This window comes from Lytechinus variegatus, chromosome 5 (genome assembly GCF_018143015.1).
Source record: "Lytechinus variegatus isolate NC3 chromosome 5, Lvar_3.0, whole genome shotgun sequence".
NCBI classification, from domain to species: domain Eukaryota; kingdom Metazoa; phylum Echinodermata; class Echinoidea; order Temnopleuroida; family Toxopneustidae; genus Lytechinus; species Lytechinus variegatus.
This window is the reverse complement of record NC_054744.1, coordinates 465,887-487,142: the sequence shown is the minus strand read 5'-3', so window position 1 is coordinate 487,142 and position 21,256 is coordinate 465,887. Positions and strand designations below refer to the sequence as shown.

Sequence of the window (21,256 nt, the reverse complement as noted above, 5' to 3'; positions counted from 1 at the left end):
ATAATTAATTCATTGAATAAGAAACGTCATACAATTTTAACATTTTTAGATCTTAGTAAAGACTTTTTCATATAGACATCATGCACCAGTGTGAAAGAATCTCCCTATCACAATGAAGTCTCTAAACTTAATGTATGTCTTCAAAAGAAAATTGAAATTTATATAATTAACAGTGATTAAATTTTGTCTTTACTGCATTGCTCTTTGATTTGTGCAGATTTTGTTTTGTTGTCATGAGGCAAAAACCCCTACATGGGAAACCAAAATCAATCAGAGCTAGTTATTTAAGTATCTAAACATGACTTTTGTTTCTTGACCTCGATGGGTCCAAAAAAGAACTTAATCGCAATTGCATATGCAGCATGCTGATTCTAGCTCGCCATCGCATGCAGTCATTATTATTCAGGCCTGTGAGTGGGGTTTCAAAAAACTAGCGGAAAAATCTGAAAATTTACCTTACTATTTACTATCGCCAAGCCGCTGCATTTGCCCATCACGATTCACGGTGTATTCTAGACCAAAAGCTTCAGTCTCTGTATTTTGGTTGTTCCGCTGAACTGCGTTGGCTCACTCACCAATACATAGACTGAAGAGCTTGGAGGCCCGTACGTACAGACAATGTATTTTAGCAGTAACGTTAGATCTAACAGTGGAAACCCAATTTTCTGATCGTTTTTTTGTACATAAAATGTCACATTATGAAAAAGAAATCACATCCATATTTACGAAAAAATGTTCAAAATTCAGAAATATCGTACCTTAGACCGCAGTTACCGCTAATTCCTTTGAAATAATGATCGAAACATCGTCGTCTTCGATCCTTTCGTTGGTCAACGTAAGTTGCCATCTTGGATGACGTCATCATCCTTACAGACGTATTTACCAGTCGCAAAATATCGCGATTTGAGCCGCTGCTTTGCGCTTGTATGCCAACAAAGGCAACGGTGCACGGTGTGATCCGCAGCAGTTTCATAGAGTTACTAAAATTTCGAATCTTCGCGAAGGCAAAATACAAGGCCCCGTAACGTGTATATTCACAACACACACATTCTGCTCGCATCCATTTATCTAGACTTGTTTTCCAGCCGTTTTGGATAAAATAGCGGAATTTTGACTGAGAAAAAACGGAAATGGAACACAGGAAAAAGCGGAAATTAAAATCGGTCTAAAAAATGAAAATAGCGGATTTCCGCTAAATAGCGGAGATTTCACAGGCCTGATTATTTCTCTTTAACAGTTTCCTTATTTCGGGGTCAATTTTCTTTGTTTGTAATTGTAAACAAATTAACATTGGATTTAAAAATACAATATGCCTTTGAAAACTTGATTAAATATTAAATACACTGTACTATAAATAAAGGGGAATCCAACCAAAACAAGTGGAATGCCTCTGGCCGTCTCACCTGCATCACGCGGTTCAATATAGCAGCATTGCTGACTCTGAATACTACTCTAACTCGCACAAGATGTTCAGTGATACATGGTTACTCTTATGTCCACTTTTTATGAACTAGACCAATAAACTTACAGAGATATGATGGTTATTCAACAAAAAACCCCAACATGGCCAAAGTTCATTGACCTTACATGACCTTTGACCTAGATCATGTGACCTGAAACTCGAACAGGATGTTCAGTGATACTTGATTACTGTTATGTACAAGTTTCATGAATCAGATCCATAAACTTTCAAAGTTATGATGGTAATTCAACAGATACACCCAATTCGGCCAAAGTTCATTGACCTTTGACCTTGGCCATGTGACCTGAAATGCGCACAGGATGTTCAGTGATACTTGATTACTCTAATGTCCAAGTTTAATGAACTAGACCAATAAACTTTCAAAGTTATGATGGTAATTCAACAGATATCCCCGATTCGGCCAAAGTTCATTGACCCTAAATGACCTTTGACCTTAATCATGAGACCTCAAACTTGCACAAAATTTTCAGTGATGCTTGATTACTATTATGTCCAAGTTTCATGAATCAGATCCATAAACTTTCAAAGTTATGAGGGGAAATCAACAGATATCCCCAATTTGGCCAAAGTTCATTGACCCTAAATGACCTTTGACCTTGGTCATGTGACATGAACCTCATGTAGGATGTTCAGTGATACTTGATTAACCTTATGTCCAAGTTTCATGAACTAGGTCCATATATTTTCTAAGTTATGATGACATTTCAAAAACTTAACCTCGGGTTAAGATTTCGATGTTGATTCCTCCAACATGGTCTAAGTTTATTGACCCTAAATGACCTTTGACCTTGGTCATGTGACATGAAACTCTAATAGGATGTTCAGTAATACTTGATTAACCTTATGGCCAAGTTTTATTAACCAGGTCCATATACTTTCTAAGTTATGACGTCATTTCAAAACTTTAACCTCAGGTTAAGATTTGATGTTGACGCCGCCGCCGCCGTCGGAAAAGCGGCGCCTATAGTCTCACTTTGCTTCGCAGGTGAGACAATAAAAACATGTTTTTATAGGAAAACAAAATATCAGACAAGTTGATAGGCTAAAGTCTGAACATCGGACAAACAATCAGTAGATATGAATTTTTAAATGTTGTAGATATTGGTAATCACTATACCCATCGAGACTTTCAAATGGCTGCATACATGTACATGTATGTGATGTCATAGTGATGTAAGGCAAGGACTACTCTTCCATGTACTCCAATACTTAAAATGGCTAAAATGTCATTTTTGCCAAAAGTTTTATTTCAAATCATGTTTTATTTCAAATCATATTTTTCTTTCATGAGGACATAAAACAATATACTACCTGGACTATATTTAGATTACTGCAGCAGGGGAACAGGCACTTAAGGGAAAACCATAAATCCCTGATTATTAAACACATGGCATATGAGAAAGTTGTCCTTGCCCCTTGTTATATTTTACTAAAGGTGGTGTCACACCTTGGCGTTTTAGACAGCGTATGCCCGACGTATCAAAATTTCTCTAAAACATCGGCATACGCTGAACTTTGATTTTTTTTTCAACTCTGGGCGTATACTTAGCGTATTCATAACGAGTTGGACGTATAAATAACGTATTAGTAACTTATATCGAATGCTTCGTTAACTTATAAGTAACATATTCCAACAAATGCTTAGCGTATTGCTGGCGTACACAACTTATGCCCTACGATAGCCTAACTTACGCATAGCACGCGGCAGCGTATTGCTGACGAACACGTGTCGTAGCCTATAAAAAGGCTGCTGCTCGACTATTCATAACCGCACGATACATCACCTATCAACACCACCGCCATGCCGAAGAAAACTCCTGTGAACCCCACCTTTATATACCAATTCCTATAAACGTTGTCAATACGCCATTATAGTAGCTGTAAGTTATAAACACGTTCAGTAAGTTTTGTGGTCGTCCGGAGCACGTCTTCATACGTCAATATACGTTGGAGTTAAGATACACATACGTTCAAAGCACGTTACTCATAGGTTAGAAGTTTTAGGGTACGCTGGACATTATATCGACGTACATCGACTTATGAGTAACTTAAGAGTAACGTGTGTCAACGATCGCGTAACTTGCCTACAACTTATGGCCCGCGTATGCGGGACGTATGAGTCATACGCTGGCATACGTCGAAAAATTTTGTGCTTGCACAAAATTTTTCGACGACCTCGCCGTATGACGACGTATACCAGCGTGTTTTAGCGTACTCTTAACGTATGCAAAACTTACCCGTAACGTATTCGACGTACGCCAGCGTATTCGCCAAATTCCTCATACGTCGGGCATACGCTGTCTAAAACGCCAAGGTGTGACAGCGCCTTTACCCAGTTGCCAATTTGAAATCTTCATAGTCTTAGTGATCTCAATTTTAAAGCAGCTGTAACTTTCCTATTGCTTGTTCGATTCTTTTCATACTTTCCCCATTCTGTCTAATATATTTTTCTCCTTTCCAGCACAACATTTTATGGCCAAGGCTGGACTCCCCTTTAAATTTCAAAAGGCCAACTGCTCTTACATAATATCACAGCTGTTGTATATGGTCAAACCCTTGGGCTTGCCTGTGGAGGTGAAATGTTACATAAGAAGGATTATTAGGTGATACAGGGTTGATAGCGCTTGGGAATGAAATATCTTGGATCCTCTAACAAGGTTTTCGTTAAGAGGGTATAAAACCGCAGTTCAGGGCCTAAGTTTAGGCCCTAAACTTTGGTCGTCTCCCCAACAAGGGTTCTGCTTTGTTTTCATTGTACAATTATATGCCCATTACCTATTCATAAACTATCTTTACCTAAATTTAATTTACGGATTAATGGATTACGTATTAATGGATTCAATCTAATTCTATATTGTATTCTTATCATGGGTGATTATTAAGATAATTCCATTTGGTTTTTAATGACCACTCTATTCCAATACTGATGTGCTTTTATTTTAATATTGTACATTACATTTTGATATCATTTTTAATCTTTTAACTTAAGTGTTAATACAATTGTATGATATATGTACGTTTTATTGAAAACAGGCAGATGAATTGAATGAATCATTGAGTGCTAAACTAATACTCAAAATACTTCAAACAATTTAAACGCTGCAAAAAGGAGAAAATGAAAATTGCTGTTTGAAAATAAAAAAATAGAATTCCGCGAAAAATCTGAGATTTTACACACCTGTATTAAAGTAACAATCCTAAATTACGGCAATTTTTTCGATGCAATCATGGAAAAGTAACTTCCTATTTTGTGTATGTGCGTGGATTTCTTTTCATGCTACAATTTTTCATACAATGCACACAGTCTACAGTATGAAAAATTGCTGCTCGTACGTACAAGGCATTCATCATACTGTAAGCGCAGCAATGTAATCAAAGAGACATGACCCATGCGTTCAATGGCACTATTTGCCGCCCTAGGATGAGTTTGCCACTGTGCAATATATTACACTGTATATGTGTATTAAAATTTTGTTCATAGATACCTGTAGCTGTTGATCAAAAGTGTAGTAATACAGACAAAAAGGTTAGGGGCGTAATTAGGTGTGAAAAGTGTAATAAATTTTTTCTTGATAGTTGGCAGCTATATAGTTATCATTTACATGTATGAGAGTGTGAATGGGATAACTCTTTTACACCTGTTCTTTTCTTGTTTTCTTCTCCTGTCTTTTTTCAGCTCTGCTTGAATCTTTCCTCCTCACTGACTCTGCAACTGTCCTCGGATAACGCTTGATCTGTTCCACAAAGATTAATAAGAAAAAAATTCAACATTGGTTATTTTGGTTATTTATTGCAATAAAACTTGTGAAAGTCCAATTGGCAAATATTAATAGCAATCAGAATTCCATTCTATTGCCTGTTTCTTTATTGGAAGTAAACCTAATTTTGATTTGATGAATAGAGCGCAGGGGAGTTGGTTCATGAAATATCTTGATTATAAATGAATGATGAATAGAGCACAGGGCAGTTGGTTCATGAAACATCTTGATTATAAATGAATGATGAATAGAGCACAGGGCAGTTGGTTCATGAAACATCTTGATTATAAATAAATGATGAATAGAGCGCAGGGGAGTTGGTTCATGAAACATCTTGATTATAAATAAATGATGAATAGAGCGCAGGGGAGTTGGTTCATGAAACATCTTGATTATAAATGAATGATGAATAGAGCACAGGGCAGTTGGTTCATGAAACATCTTGATTATAAATGAATGATGAATAGAGCACAGGGCAGTTGGTTCATGAAACATCTTGATTATAAATAAATGATGAATAGAGCGCAGGGGAGTTGGTTCATGAAACATCTTGATTATAAATAAATGATGAATAGAGCGCAGGGGAGTTGGTTCATGAAACATCTTGATTATAAATGAATGATGAATAGAGCACAGGGCAGTTGGTTCATGAAACATCTTGATTATAAATGAATGATGAATAGAGCACAGGGCAGTTGGTTCATGAAACATCTTGATTATAAATAAATGATGAATAGAGCGCAGGGGAGTTGGTTCATGAAACATCTTGATTATAAATAAATGATGAATAGAGCACAGGGGAGTTGGTTCATGAAACATCTTGATGGTAAATGAATGATGAATAGAGCGCAGGGGAGTCGGTTTATATCTTTCATATCTGAAATATCATTCGGTCAGATACATAAAAAGTAGCAATTGCTTCAACAATCGCTAGGCCAAGAAAAGATAATGCTTCAGCGATTGCTTCATTTCATATGCATAACCCTTTGCTAGTGCTTGAACCTTTTGTTTTTTGCCTTAAGAAAGCAACTGCTCGCGGTTTGGACAGTAGCGACGTCACGCTGGTGCAAGAAAAGCAGGACAAAGGCGGGGCAGTGCAAATTACCGCTTCTTTTATCTAACATCTTTTCCTTAGACATGGTGTCAAACTAACTTGTTTCTTTTCGATAATTTTATATATTTGGCATTTGGTTTGCACTTACTAGGAAGAAAACATGTACATCCACCTTGGGGTTCTCTCTCTCAGGTGCATAAATATGATTAACAAACGTGGATGCATCAATCAAGCAAACGCTCAAGCTGCTCTGATGGACCTTGAAAAACTCCAAGCAAGCCCTTAAACGCACAAGCGAAACGTTTTCTTTATACTTACACTTTTTAGCAATAGCTTAATCGTCAAGGAAATGCTAGCAGTCAGTTAGCGATTGCTTGAACTTACAAGCAAAGGCATTTGCTTGCTCATTTTTATGTATATTGAATCAAGCAAAAGAGAAGCAAAAGCCTAGCAAAAGTACTTGCTACTTTTTATGTACATGGCCCCGAGTGAGGCGAATCCATAAAAATACCTTCCTTAAATGATTCATCTTTGCTTTGTGTTTAATAGTGTAATGCTTTCAAATTATCATAGTCAAAGAAGTGAAGTAAAGCGAAAAAAAATTAGTAATTATACAGAATTATAATTGGGTCATGACTCTTTATTAATATTGAATGACAGTGTCAACATCAAAATGCTAGAAAGTGTGTTATCCGGCTAGTAATTTCCATACTTACAAAGTCAGAATCAGGCTCCTCATATCTGAAATTATATTTTCTTTCAAAATCTTCCTGTTCTTCTAATTGTCTTTCTTCTTCAGAGAAATCTTCCTCTTCCATCTCATCCTCTTCATCATCACCATCTTGATCATCCATATTGAAGCCATCCCTAAGGATAGAAACAAAGTGTGCAGTAAGTTTCATGGTACACCATGGGTCTTTCATGGGTAATTTTGGGTTTTAAAAAGGATCGCAAAAACTCGACGTTTTGAGGTGCATTCCTGTCGTCTTCAGAAAAAGAAACCTTCAGAAGTAATGACACAAAATTTTAACTAGATTTTAATTATCATTTAATCATTATTTCCAATAGAGTTGTGTCATATGAAATGAATAGTAACTGAATACTGCATACTGTATTAGCTGTTATTTTCGCAGATTTCGTGAATTGCCAATCGGCCACAAATTTATTAATCAACAACTCGCCGGAAAATCTTGACACAGTCAGAAATTAGTGCCAATGTCCCCAACAGCAAAGCTTTGCTATTGCAAATATCCTTCGTGGTGAAAAAATTGAGATATGCAGCTATAAACAGCTCGAAAAAAATGTGCCCCTGACATTTGGCTTAATAGTTTCTAAAATGTGGTAGTATATGTAAATGGATTATCAATGAAATGCACAGTAATAAAAAGCTGATTTCATGTTCTAACTTCTATAAAAATTTCATAGGTCTCACATCAGCGGTTTTTAATACATGTACATATTCTGTTATGTAACAGCGGTGCATTTCAGTCCATTCCAAGTTCGCAGCACTGCTATATTTCTGCATTGTCTTAAGCATGTTTTCCCATCCAGGATCTGAGCAGGGATATTTCCCTGATCTATACAGGCTCATCAAATTATAAACTTTCGCATGTTCAGAAGGGTGAGAAACATTATAAAATTATTTATTTTTATAATTGATAGGGAATCAGTGCACCAATTTGAAAGAAAATATAGATAAGTGATGAGTACATTAAGATAAACGATGAAAGGTAAACCACACGTGTGTTGCACTTTACGAAAGTGAACATTAGCAGTGGAAATTGACTTTTTTTTCATTAATAGAGGTACACAGACATGACCTGTTCTCTCTATCATTGTGCATATGCCATCAAACTTGAAATAAACAGTCAAGTATTGTTGTTGCCCTACTGAGTATGTTCAAGGTTGTTTATGAGCCTGGTTAGATGAAGTAAATTTCCCTGGTCAGATCAGGATAGTCCTTCATCAGATTCTGAATGATCAAATTGGGTTGATACATGTATGCTGTGAACGTACAGCATGGTAGCAGTGCTACATGAATGGACACTTGGAATGGGCTGAAAAGCACCACTGTGTATTCAAATTTGCTATTTAAAGCAAGACCAATGATATTTTTATAGAAATTAGATGAGCTTTATATGTGCAGTTCCACACGATAAATTGAGAATGATTTTTAATTTTGGAATTAATAAAGCCAAATCAGAGGGACAATTTGGGGGGGGGATGCACTGTATGTAGAAAAAATAAGGTTGAAAAAGTAGAGTAAGTAATTCAACAAGAGTGTCGCTAAGGCAAGCAGGTAATACACCGGCCTGTAACTGTAAATATTTTCCATGAAATAATTTGATTTTATTGTCATCTATTAAATTGAAATTATACACAGGTAAATTGGTAGCTATTGCATACTCATTAATAAGTCACATCACCACAGGTCTTAGAAGTGTAAAATTTTGTTCACAAAATTCAACATTTTTGCACTTAAACCAACTTTTATAAAACTGAATCTAACAAAACACAAATTCCAAAGAATGCTTTTACAGATCAAACTTGATGAATTTTCAAATCTACAAAGGTTAAACAAGTAGAGCGCCTCTGGCAGTAGTGTTCCATGCATGCTTGGTTGTTCAGCAAGTGGTTAGCAATGGCCCAATTACTACCACCCTCTGTCACAGTACATTTTCTGCATGCGCACGGAGATTGTGAACGAGTGCTAGTTTGACAATTCTGGATAGAGACAGGCACATACCAAGCATGGTATTTACCACACACCAAATGATCTCAGCTGTTCGAAAGAACATGCTTCTCACACTGCAGCAATGTTATTAATGAGTTTAAAGGCCACCGCACACCTTACGACCCAATTCACTGAGTGAGGGGAGATGAATCACAAGGTAGTCATAAGCCTCGACACCGCACACCTTGCGATCCGACTACCATGCTGTCTGCGACTCACGCAAGCGCTTTATGCATTTGCCATAGCAACTGAGAAATGGCGCTTACCACTGCGTATGTGCATTGTATACAGTACCATATACGCGTCGTGCAACTCCGCTGTCTGATTGGCTGGAAGTTGGATTGAGCTTGCGATCCAGTAATAAGGATTCGACATGTCGAATCCTTACTATTTTCTTTGCGACTTGTCTTTGACCGTTCTGCGACTCTCAAGCTGACAAGAGCTGTGACGTCAAATCTCCCCTCACTCAGTCGCAAGCCAGTCGGGTTGTAAGGTGTGCGGTGGCCTTAAGTTCCGTTGCGAAGCTCGCAATATAAGGCGTACAACCCAATGTTTAGCAGATCGCATTAGCAAAAATGTGCTCGCCTCTAGCCAAGCAGAGTTTTATTTACTTGCGCATGCTCGAGGCAGCATGTATCCAGCTAACAGACCAGATTCTGTGCCGCCGGGAGTTCATCAAAACCCTTGCGTTATTTTAGTTGCTTTGCTTCAATTTACAGCTGATGCCAAACATAAATTGTTCACCTTGACAGCCATCACAGCTCACCATTTAGCATCCATTGTCTCTTTTTGTTCTATCATACCACTCTAGCGTTCCAGTTATTCATATGATCTTATTCCGATGAGTGCTTGTGGAAAAGCTTCAGTATGTCCGATTTTAAGGCTTACAATTTTGCGGTACCAACACTTTTTTATTTTTCAATATATCAATTGCTGTTAAACAGATTTTACTGGAATTTTTTAAATACATTTTCACCATCTTAAACTTTTGTTTTTTATCAATGTAGGCATGTAGACTTACCTGCCAATTTGTTCTTTATCAATGTAGCCTTTATTGAGAATAAAATCTCTTAAGAATTTTTCTCCGTCATCAAGAGCAGGATTGGTCCAATATTTCCTCAGAGGATTCTTTAAACAAAATAGAACAGACAAACAAATGTTGATAGAAACTAATGCCTTCCATTTCCACTTAGCTTTTTTTCAAGATTGTACATCAGGTCCCAATCTTAGAAAGAGTTGCGATTGATCCGATCAATCACAACTATAAGCAGCCAGCAACATCAACATCTATTATGCATGTTTGTTCAAAATATTTTTAAACTATGATGCATATTCATGCATTCATTGTTTTCTTGAAAATTCACTGTGTTTCTCTTTGTTTACAAAGGACATTGTGCAAATATCCTACAGGTATAACAAATTATAACACTGATGGATTTCCATAGAAATATGATTGATCAATGGTAACTCTTTGTAAGACGAATTGGATGCACAATCAAAACATAATATCTGCATATATTTGCCTTATTCATATATAATCATTTATATTGCAATGAATCGATTGAATGATGATTGCTGATTGATCCATGGTACTATTTCCCTCAAATTAATTGTTGCCAGTTTCAGTTTATGTTTCTTTTTTTAAGTGATTTGTATTGTATTATAATTTATATATTTTTAATTGCCGAATAAAATAATAATAATAATAAACCTTTTCAAGAGGAAAATGGGCTGAAAATTTCAAGATATCATATTTGTCAGTAGATTTCTAATATCCAATAAAGAAATATATAATTTCAAGGACAAGTCCACCCCAACAAAAAGTTGATTTGAATAAAAAGAGAAAAATCCAACAAACATAACACTGAAAATTTCATCAAAATCGGATGTAAAATAAGAAAGTTATGACATTTTAAAATTTTGCTTATGGTAATTTCACAAAATAGTTATATGCACATCCTGGTTGGTATGCAAATAAGGAGACTGATGATGTCATCCACTCACTATTTCTTTTGTATTTTATTATATGAAATAGGGAATATTCTATTTTTCTCCTCATTGTCAAGTGAAACAACGATGAATTCCTCCCTGAACATGTGGAATGAACATTGTTTAATACTATAGGATTCAGTCAAGTTGGTCCTTTTTGTCAAATCTATAAAAAATGAAATATTGTATAATTCAAACAATAAAAAACAAAAGAAATAGTGAGTGAGGGACATCATTGACTGTCTCATTTGCATGTCACTGAGTTGTACATATCACTGTTTTGTGAAAAATAAGCGAAACTTTAAAATAGCACAACTTTCTTATTTTACATCCAATTTTGATGAAATTTTTAGCGTTGTGCTAGTTTGATTTTTCTCTATTTATTCAAATCGACATTTTTCTTGGGTGGACTTGACCCTTAAGTGCTAAAATGGCTATTTTAAATGAATATAATTAATTTATAAACACACTACCATGAAAGAGTATTTCATTTATTGATTTGTTGTTTATATGATTAAATACGTCTTAAAATTGAACACTTATATTCACTACACTTTGTTTCAATTTAAATTGATTACATTGTACTTGTTTTATTTACGTTATGTTTAAATTGTTATTAGCACTTAGAAACATTAATTTATTAAGCGCTATATAAAAGCTCCACATTATTATTAAGAGTACCTGAAATCCTAACAGCTGGAAATCACTAAGACGAGCATGTAATACGCCTGTCTGTAATGCGAAATATGGAGTTATTGGTCAAGCAAGAAAAGTGGAAGGTGGCAACTTCACCTTTGACCTTTTGACCTCAAAATCAATAGGCTTCCTGAGATCCATGCAAGTATCATACACACCAAATTATATGAGCCCACATGTAGGGTAAGTTAAACTGAAGTTATCGTGTTTACATGGACTTCAGAAGGGTAAAATGAAAGGATGTCACTGTGACCTTGACCTTTTTTACCTCAAAATCAATAGGCTTCCTGGGATCCATGCTAGTATCATACACACAAAATTATATGAGCCTAGGTCAAATTAAACTGAAGTTACATGTATTGTGTTTACAAGGACTGCAGAAGGGTAAGACGAAAATATTTCACTATGACCTTGACCTTTTGACCTTAAATTCAAGAGGCTTCCTGGGATACATGCTAGTATCATACACACCAAATTATATGAGCTTGGGTCAAATTAAACTGAAGTTATCGCATTTACAAGGAAAAGTTTATGGACAGAAGGACAGACAAACATTGTGAGTGATACCATAATACGTCCCGTCGTGACGGCGTATAAAAGTTCTGAGATGACTCGCTGTGAGCGTTTAGCATTGTGGAATTTTCAGGAAACAATTTGAAGGTGCATTTATGTCACCCCTCAGTCATTTTAGAGCTAAGAAATAATTTGTTGGTATGAATAAGTGTATCATCTTACCAACTCTGCAGTGTCAGCATCATCTTGTCCAAGAGTATCCTCTTCTTGTTTTAACCATTCAATGTACTTTCCTTCTTCCTCTTCCTTATGAAAAAAAAGAAAATAAACATTACCAATTGTGGAAGAGGTTCATGGTTCACCATGTAAAGTTCTGGAGGGATTGAGATAAGACTAGAAATTTGATGTGTCATAAGGACAAAGATGCCCCCGCTTGATGCGGTCAGAAATTCATTCAATATGATTGAACTTACTATCGTGCAGGAACCAATATGCATATACAGTCCGACCTCTCTTATCCGGCCTCCCCTTATCCGGATCTCTCTATTATCCGGACGCACACTTGCCGAGATTTTTTTTTTTTTTTTAAATCTAGTACAAGTACGTGAGGAAATGAGATTTCAATCTAAACTCAATCCTATACATAAACCCACTCTGATTACATATATTTCCCAACATAGTCACCCTACACCAAACATATTTTTCATGAAAATATCTCACCCAAATCACCAAAAGAACTTTAGGAATGATAATTTCCAGTAAATCAGGGTGCAGAGCAAACATTTCATCACGTTTCTCTTTTTGCTTCGCGGGAAAAACAACACATGTCTTGCTAGCTAACTTTAGGCCTCAATACGGACAGCGCCATCTATCATGTTTGAGCCTACAGTCAGTGGAACAATGGCTGACATTGCGAATTACGAAGCTGTGATACCCGCCGCGATGATCTAATTTTAAAACTTGGTTTCATCGAGTCATTCACTTTCTTTTGAAGTATGCTCGGTGTATACCTCAGTCATTTTAGCAGGTAAATTATCCAAGAGTTTTGGCCATCGATCGATTTCATTTCAATAAAAAACACCGCCTATAATTTGCACTGACTCTGCAGTTAATATTGTCTTTACCGTACGCCCACTACAATAGTGCAGTGTAGCTACCGCCGGTGGCCTGGGGAGGCAGCCGGCAGCGCAGCTGCGTGTATTTAATATTGGGTCTCCCAGATCCGGATAAATCCCTTATCCGGATTGGTGCTGGTCCCAACGTGGCCGGATAAGAGAGGTCGGACTGTATAATGAACAAATTTTGACCTTTGACCTAAAGACTCAACCTTTACATAATATTTTCTGACAGAAGATATGAAATTCAGGTCATTGATGTGACCTGACTGTATTTTGGTGTCATCTATTTGGTGAATATTTCCAACGTTATCATGCGGAAACCAACTCGCATATTTAATTACGACCTTTGCCATGCGGACTCCGAATTCGAATTTAGCATGTATTTTGTTGTAATCTACCTACACATCAAAATTTTTTGTAATCCATTAAATATTTTTAGGGTTATTGTGCAGAAACCAAGTGGGAGGACGGACGTACGGAAGGACAGACAGGGGCAATGCTTAATGCCCCCTCTGGATTTCGTCTGCGGGGGCATAATAAAAGTGGATAGAATTTGGGGTAAATTGGAAAGGCAAGAAAGTGGAGTATTCTTTTCGAAATGAGTGTAGTCCTCAAAAGGACTGTAAACCAGGAGTGGAAAGCTGAGTAGTAGGGAGGCTTGAGTAAAAAGCTTGAGTTGGTGAGAGAAGGCTGGCTTGAATCAGTGAATATCTTCAAAGTGTGGCCAACCGTAACCTTTCATTCGTGTAGTCTTCAAAATAAGACCCTGTGTCTTTTTTATTCGTAGTGTAACAAACAAAGTTGTTGCCAGTCAGGAGACAAAATATAAAATTAAAGATGATATATCAAAATATAGATAAAGAGGGATCGACAGATTCACTACTAACAAGTTTCGGATATAAAATCCCACAAAATGATATGGGCGTTCTTTGCAAAGTACAAACAAGTGGAATGCCTCTGGCCGTCTCACCTGCATCACGCGATTCAACATAGCAGCAGTGCTGACTTTGAAAACTACTATAACTCGCACAAGATGTTCAGTGATACTAGGTTACTCTTATTTCCACGTTTTATGAACTCATGAGACCAATACACTTACAGAGATAGGATGGTAATTCAACAAATACCCCTAATGTGGCCAAAGTTCATTGACCTCACATGACCTTTGACTTTGATCATGTGACCTGAAGCTAGCACAGGATATTCAGTGATACTTGATTACTCTTATGTCCAAGTTTCAAAAGTCAGATCAATAAACTTGCGAAGTTATGATGGTAAATCAACAGATACCCCCATTATGGCAAAAGTTCATTGACCTTTGACCTTGGTCATGTGACCTAAAATGCGCATAGGATGTTCAGTGATACTTGATTACTCTTATGTCCAAGTTTTATGAACTAGACCAACATACTTTCAAAGTTATGATGGTAATTCAACAAATACCCCCAATTCGGCCAAAGTTTATTGACCCTAAATGACCTTTGACCTTGATCATGTGACCTGAAACTTGCACAGGATGTTCAGTGATACTTGATTAATATTATTTCCAAGTTTCATGAATCAGATCCAAAAACTTTTAAAGTTTTGATTGTAATTCAACAGATACCCCCAATTCAGCCAAAGTTCATTGACCCTAAATGACCTTTGACCTTGGTCATGTGACGTGAAACTCATGCAGGATGTTTGGTGATACTTGATTAACCTTATGTCCAAGTTTAATGAACTAGGTCCATATATTTTCTAAGTTATGATGTCATTTCAAAAACTTAACCTCAGGTTAAGATTTGATGTTGACGCCGCTGTCGCCATCGCCGTCAGAATAGCGGTGCCTATAGTCTCACTCTGCTATGCAGGTAAGACAAAAAGCAAAGAAAAAAATGTTTATTCTTTGTGAATCAAAGAAGAGGAAATGCAGATTAGTTACAAACAAAATATCAATACAAATTTTCAAAAAAGGCCTATTTGTTCTGTATTACTGGTCTGACCAATGTAGCCACCTGTTAACATTGTCCGCGACTACATTCTTTTGTTCATGCCACCAAGTCATGAACAATAGATGCCCAGACTCTCTTTCATGAGGAATCTCTAATCCGTGCTCCCTCCTGACCTATTATCTAGGAGAGCAATTTAGCACAGGATGTTCTTAAAAATCGGGGCTCATGCACGTCTTTTGATTTGACTATTCAATACTTTCAAAAGTTCCATTATTTATTTCTTTTTACATTTTACTTTTTTGTGGGAAACAAAAAAAAAAAATTAGTCCCCCCCTTCATAAAAATCCAGCATCCACCCAGGGTCTCCCCAGTTCGTAGCACTATCCGTGGTAAAAAAGGAAAAATTTGTTCAGATAACATAATGTACAATATATAAGAAGTGTAATATTCAACCCGTTATCGTCATCATTTTCATTTCTACTCTCTAAAGTCGTTTTAAAATCTCCTTGATAGTGAAAGTCAATGCAGCAACTAACAGGTTGGTCTGATCGGTTTTGTTAATGTAAGCTGTCCCGCCCTATCCCTTTCTTTCTTTTCCTCAAAACACCTGATATTGCTTTACATACTCCGTTTACATTTTCTATTACCAATGGTTGGATTTAGTAAAGGAAAAACATCCACTCTGAAAAAAAGGTAAATCTTTAGAGGAATAAAGTGTTATTATCGGCAGTCTTAATTATCACATTTTTTGCTTCTTCCTATTTTATTTGAGGAGAATATTGAACGATTCATATCTTTGTGAGAAGTTTGGATATGATACAGATAAGCATAACAATGTCAATCTTTTCTTTAACTCTTACTATGCCAGGTCCAATACCCCTCTAGTGCCAGGGATATTCGAGGAATCCTAAATTGACCGAAACGTAAGCAAAGACTGATTTTAAAACGGTAATAACTCTTTACCCGTACGCTGTATAATGAAAACTTCTACACATGAAATGATGCATGGTTCATGGACTTTATGATCATGTTATGACCTTTCAAATTTGCATTTGGAAAAATTGAGAAAAGGTGAAATATTTTACATTGTTTTTTTCAATAAGTAAAACCTAGAAAATTATGATTTCATGAACATTTCAAAGAGTAAATAACCCAAGGAATTTTAGAGATACCAAGAAATTAAGAAGATGAAATGAAAGTTCAATGTTTACCCTTTCAAATGACGTATCTATTGATGTAACTGAACAAACAAAAATGTGAAAATAATGTTCTTTTGAATGAAATACTATTTTGCTATTTTGCTATTTCCTCTGAAATACGTGAGGGTTTATACACACACAATTGAAACCGTCCTTTTCCAAAAAAGGGCATTGTCGTCGATCAAGTGACCAATCACAGCACAGCTGCGATCCCCACGCAAACACACGCAATAATATATAAGAGCCATGTATCTTCACAGTGAAGCCAACCGCAACCTTACATTCGTGTAGTCTTCAAAACAAGACCCTGTAATTTTTTTAGAATGCGCGGTATTCCGCAACAAAATTATTAGTGCAGAATAAATTTTATGTCATTTCAATTCTTGTCAATATTGTCGTAATGCAAAACATGCTTTGGAAAAATCGTAACCTGGATACGATTTGTGGTGTGCGATGCACTCAACTATATACTGTTTTGGATAATGTAGGCGATTTCTATCCAGTGTCGGCAACAAACATTTGCGACCCAGACAACTATCGTTCTATCATGAATCAGTGTAAAGTTTGGTCATATTTTGTCAGGGTCTATTCGTCGTACATACGGTCTCGTACTGTAACAAAGTTATTGCCAGTCACAAGGAGACAAAATATAGAAATCTAAAGATGATATATTGAAATATAGATAAAGAGGGATCGGACAGATTCAATACTAATACCCCTTTCATAAACCTATGCGGATAATTCAATAAAAATTGCGTTCATAAACTCCGAAAATAATCCGCATTATTTTTACGAGCGCCCTTCCTGATAAAGGAGGATAATCGTCATGGAAACCGCACACACCCCTCCGATGCGGTTGCGTTTGAAAAGGGTGACCTTGTGACCGCTCCATGGCAATTACCCGCATTACTTTCGAAATGCGTTCATAAAGTCAAAATCTGGTCCCGATGCTGCTATTATGCCGATAATTGCAGCATCAAAATAATGCGGATAACTCTGGTCCTCTTCCGATTTTACGACCAAATAATGCTGCTATTAGCCGCATAATTGGTTTTATGAAAGGGGTGTAACAGGTTTGGGGTGTAAAATCCCACAAAATAATGTGAGCGTTCTTGGCAAAGTACACAGAACTAGAAAAAATGTATATTCTTTTTCTTGTGGAAAATATAATGCAATATAAATATGAAAATATAATGACAATCTGAGACAAGAAAAGGGCCTCATTGCATATTTTGCCTTTGAATAATTGATTGTTTTCAAACTTTAGGCTTCATTTCATTCAGCGAGCGAGCATACGTAGCAAGCGGTTTGGAAAAAAAGGCAACGGTCTTTGTCGACATGCCAGGAAACCCAATGGGATCACTATTTGATATAAAATCGTAGCTGAACAGTGAAAGAACGATAAATATAACAGGTAAAATTCACTCTTTGGACATTTCATGATGGGGGTGAAATATTCATTATATCTGTTTCGGCATTAAAAAGAATAATGTTCGACCAAAGTAGCCACCTGTCTGATAGCGACTACATTTATTGTTCATGCCACCAAGTCATAAACAATAGATGCCCCGACTCCCTTTCATGAGGAATGTCTAATCCGCGCTCCCTCCTGACCTATTATCGAGGAAAGCAATTTAGCACAGGATGTTTATAGAAATCGGGCCACGCGCGCGTCTTTTGATTTGACAATTGAATACTTTCAAAGATTCCGATACGAACAATAGCTTTTCTCTCCGTTGAGATCAAGATTGAAATTCCTCTGTCTCTTTCCCCAACACCTTCCATTGACTTATTGCCATTGAAATACACAATTTTTATTCAAATATTTGTTTCGAGTTTAAGACATTTAGCATCAACAATATTCGTCAAATTTCCTGTAATCTAAATGATGATGATGATGATACGGATGATGGTAAAGATGCCAAGGATAATGTCGAGAATGATAACAATAAATCAAGGGGGAAACAGCACACCTACACCACCACGACCACCAGCACAAACACTGGCATAGTTACTTCCACTTATCAGAAGCATAAAGAAAAACAAATAGTTTAAAATAAATAAATCAACTTGTAGCTGAAGCCTACTTTGCATATTTAGAAATAAAGGATAAAAATGAAATTTAAGATTGAAGAAACGTATAGGCTATATAATCCTTGACAAATCAAACATACAGAAAATTGAAAGATAAAAGAGGAAAAAGAAATAACGAAGCGATGGGGTGTGAAGGTAGAAATTACTAACAATTTGTAGAAATTTAGATCTTTATAATTTGTTGAACCTTTGTTTATTCAAATAATATGTTTGTAATGGATCATCTATCGGAAAAGTAAGATAATGCTTTCGACAATATCAGAAATTATGTTTACTACACCTCTTATTTGTGATATCGATAATTACCCCGTCATTGAAAATATTAATCTGGTAAGGATTAATTTTACTTCCCCTTTCCTGAAAAAAAAATGAAATGGACATCATTTGCTGTTCAAATTATATATAAGTGACACCACTAAACTTCTTTATAACGTGCATTGTCAATATTTTATTCATGCGGTAGGACTTATGCACAATCAACAAACTCGATATGTTAGTACATTTTCAATTATCAAATTTGCTTGATATATTATTTTTTTTCATTTAGTAGTAATCCAGTTTATGCTACCAGATTTGCCATATGAGCTCAGCGTGTAGGGATATATACCCATTATCTTTTTGCTGGCAAAAAAGGAGAAACAAAAGAAAGCGTATCGTTGGATTGATTGATATAAATTATTTCTTGCTAATAAAACAAATGAGGAAGAATAAAAAAACGCATTACAGAAAATACATGACATTCACAGAATTTTGTATATAAAAGGTCATGAAAAGTGCGTTTACTCGTTTGATTCGCTCAATCACATTTATCTTTTGTTTTTTTATCTTCCTTACACCCATCATATTTTTTATTTCGCCCTTGCCACATTGACATGTTTAATATTTTGTTGATGATCAAAATAATATTTAGGTTTCTTTCCGTAACCGATGCAAATTTGATGTTTATTTTTTCCACCAAACTTGGTTCGTAATTTGGTGTTGTTATCAAATTTGCTTGATTCATTTTTTTCATTTAGTAGTATATGATATCAGATTTGACATATGAGCTCAGCGTGTAGGGGTATTTACCCATCATCTTTTTGCTGGCAAAAAGGGAAAATCAAAAGAAAGCGCATCATCGGAAGAAATGATACATTGATTAATATGAATTATTTCTCGCTAATAAAACAAATAAGAATGAAAAAAACGCATTGCGGAAAATGCATGACATTCACAGAATTTTGTAAATAAAAGATCACACACATCATACTTTTTATTTCGCCCTTGCCGCATTGACTTTTAAAATTCAATAACTTTGTTATTTGTTATCCGGTTTTGATGAATTTTTCGGTATTTTGCCCAGTGAATCCTGCCCTATTTATAAAACTATAAATACTTTCAGCCCGGACCATCCCTTTAATGATAATAAGAATCTGGATCTGGATCTGGATGTAGTACAGTGCAGGACCGTTAGGTATAATGCACCGGGTTAGGAGAGGGCGCAAATGAGTTTAGTCGAAACGTAGGTGGCTTTCCTCGATCTTGGCTTTAAACACCTCTGGTGATGTACTGCTGACAACTTCGTTAGGGAGTTGATTCCAGGCCAACGTTGTATTCACAAAAAAAGAATTTCTTAACTGCTCTGTGTTACAATGTCTTATTGAGAAACACTTAGAATTATTTGTAACTTGTTTCTCTACCACATTAGTAGCATCAAAGTTTACAAATTTCTTAGCTTTGATATTACGTTTGGGTCTTGCTTTAATAAGAAATTTATCAACAGGAAGGGCAGGAACCAACCCCTCGACCACTTTGGAGTAGGATGTAAGTTTCAGAACTTGGCATCTTGAGGCAAGAGTAGGCAGGTTGAGATTCTCTCTCATCTTGGTAATCGAGCCTGGTTCTCGAGAGCTGTAGTCGCCACAGATGAACCGTACTGCTCTACGCTGTGTTTTCTCCAGACATTGAATGTCCTTCTGAAGATAGGGATCCCAGACACATGCACCATATTCCAGGATAGATCTGACTAGTGCAATGTATGCTGTGCGTTTGCAATTCTCTGGGCAGAAACTTAGATTCCTTCTGAGTAAAGCAAGGACAGAGTTTGCCTTCCTCACAGCTTTGTTGATCTGGGGTGACCATTTCAGATTGTCGGCTAGTGTTACTCCAAGATATGAATGTTGAGATACATGTTTGAGTATACTGTCATTTATGGTGTAGAAGTATGAGGTTTTGGCATTTATACTCATAACTTGGCACTTGTTAGCATTGAACCTCATTCCCCAGGTGGATGCCCAGCTTTCTAATGCAGTAAGGTCCTGCTGCAGCTTATGATGGTCTCGTTGAGACTTGATCTGTCTATACAGCACACAGTCATCTGCGAATAAGCGAACCTGTGACTGGACGACATCAGGGAGGTCGTTGATGTGGCATAGAAATAACAAGGGCCCGAGCACTGTCCCCTGCGGCACTCCTGATGTTACTTCTTCTGGGTCGGAATGCTCTCCATCAACTACAACCGTCATCTCCCTGTGTGTTAGGAAGGATGTGAGCCACTTGTGTATCGAGCCATCTATCCCATAGTTCGCTAGTTTGTGTAGGAGTAGAGAGTGAGGCACTGTATCAAACGCCTTTGCAAAGTCTAGTATGATGACGTCTGACTGTACTTTCTTGTCATGGGCAAGAAGGAGATCGTGTACTGTGGT

At 36.5% G+C, this 21,256-nt stretch overlaps 1 protein-coding gene across 1 annotated transcript in view; it reads right to left on the bottom strand.

Moving 5' to 3' along the window:
- Positions 1-21,256, bottom strand: part of LOC121414781 (protein KRI1 homolog) — a 97,040-nt gene that overhangs the window by 41,106 nt on the left and 34,678 nt on the right. Inside the window, exons 6-9 of the mRNA XM_041607838.1 lie at positions 12,450-12,533; positions 10,051-10,157; positions 7,012-7,162; positions 5,122-5,217 (exon numbers count right to left, since the gene is read on the bottom strand). Of these exons, the coding sequence (XP_041463772.1) occupies positions 5,122-5,217; positions 7,012-7,162; positions 10,051-10,157; positions 12,450-12,533 (438 nt within the window). The remainder of the gene's footprint in view (positions 1-5,121; positions 5,218-7,011; positions 7,163-10,050; positions 10,158-12,449; positions 12,534-21,256) is intronic.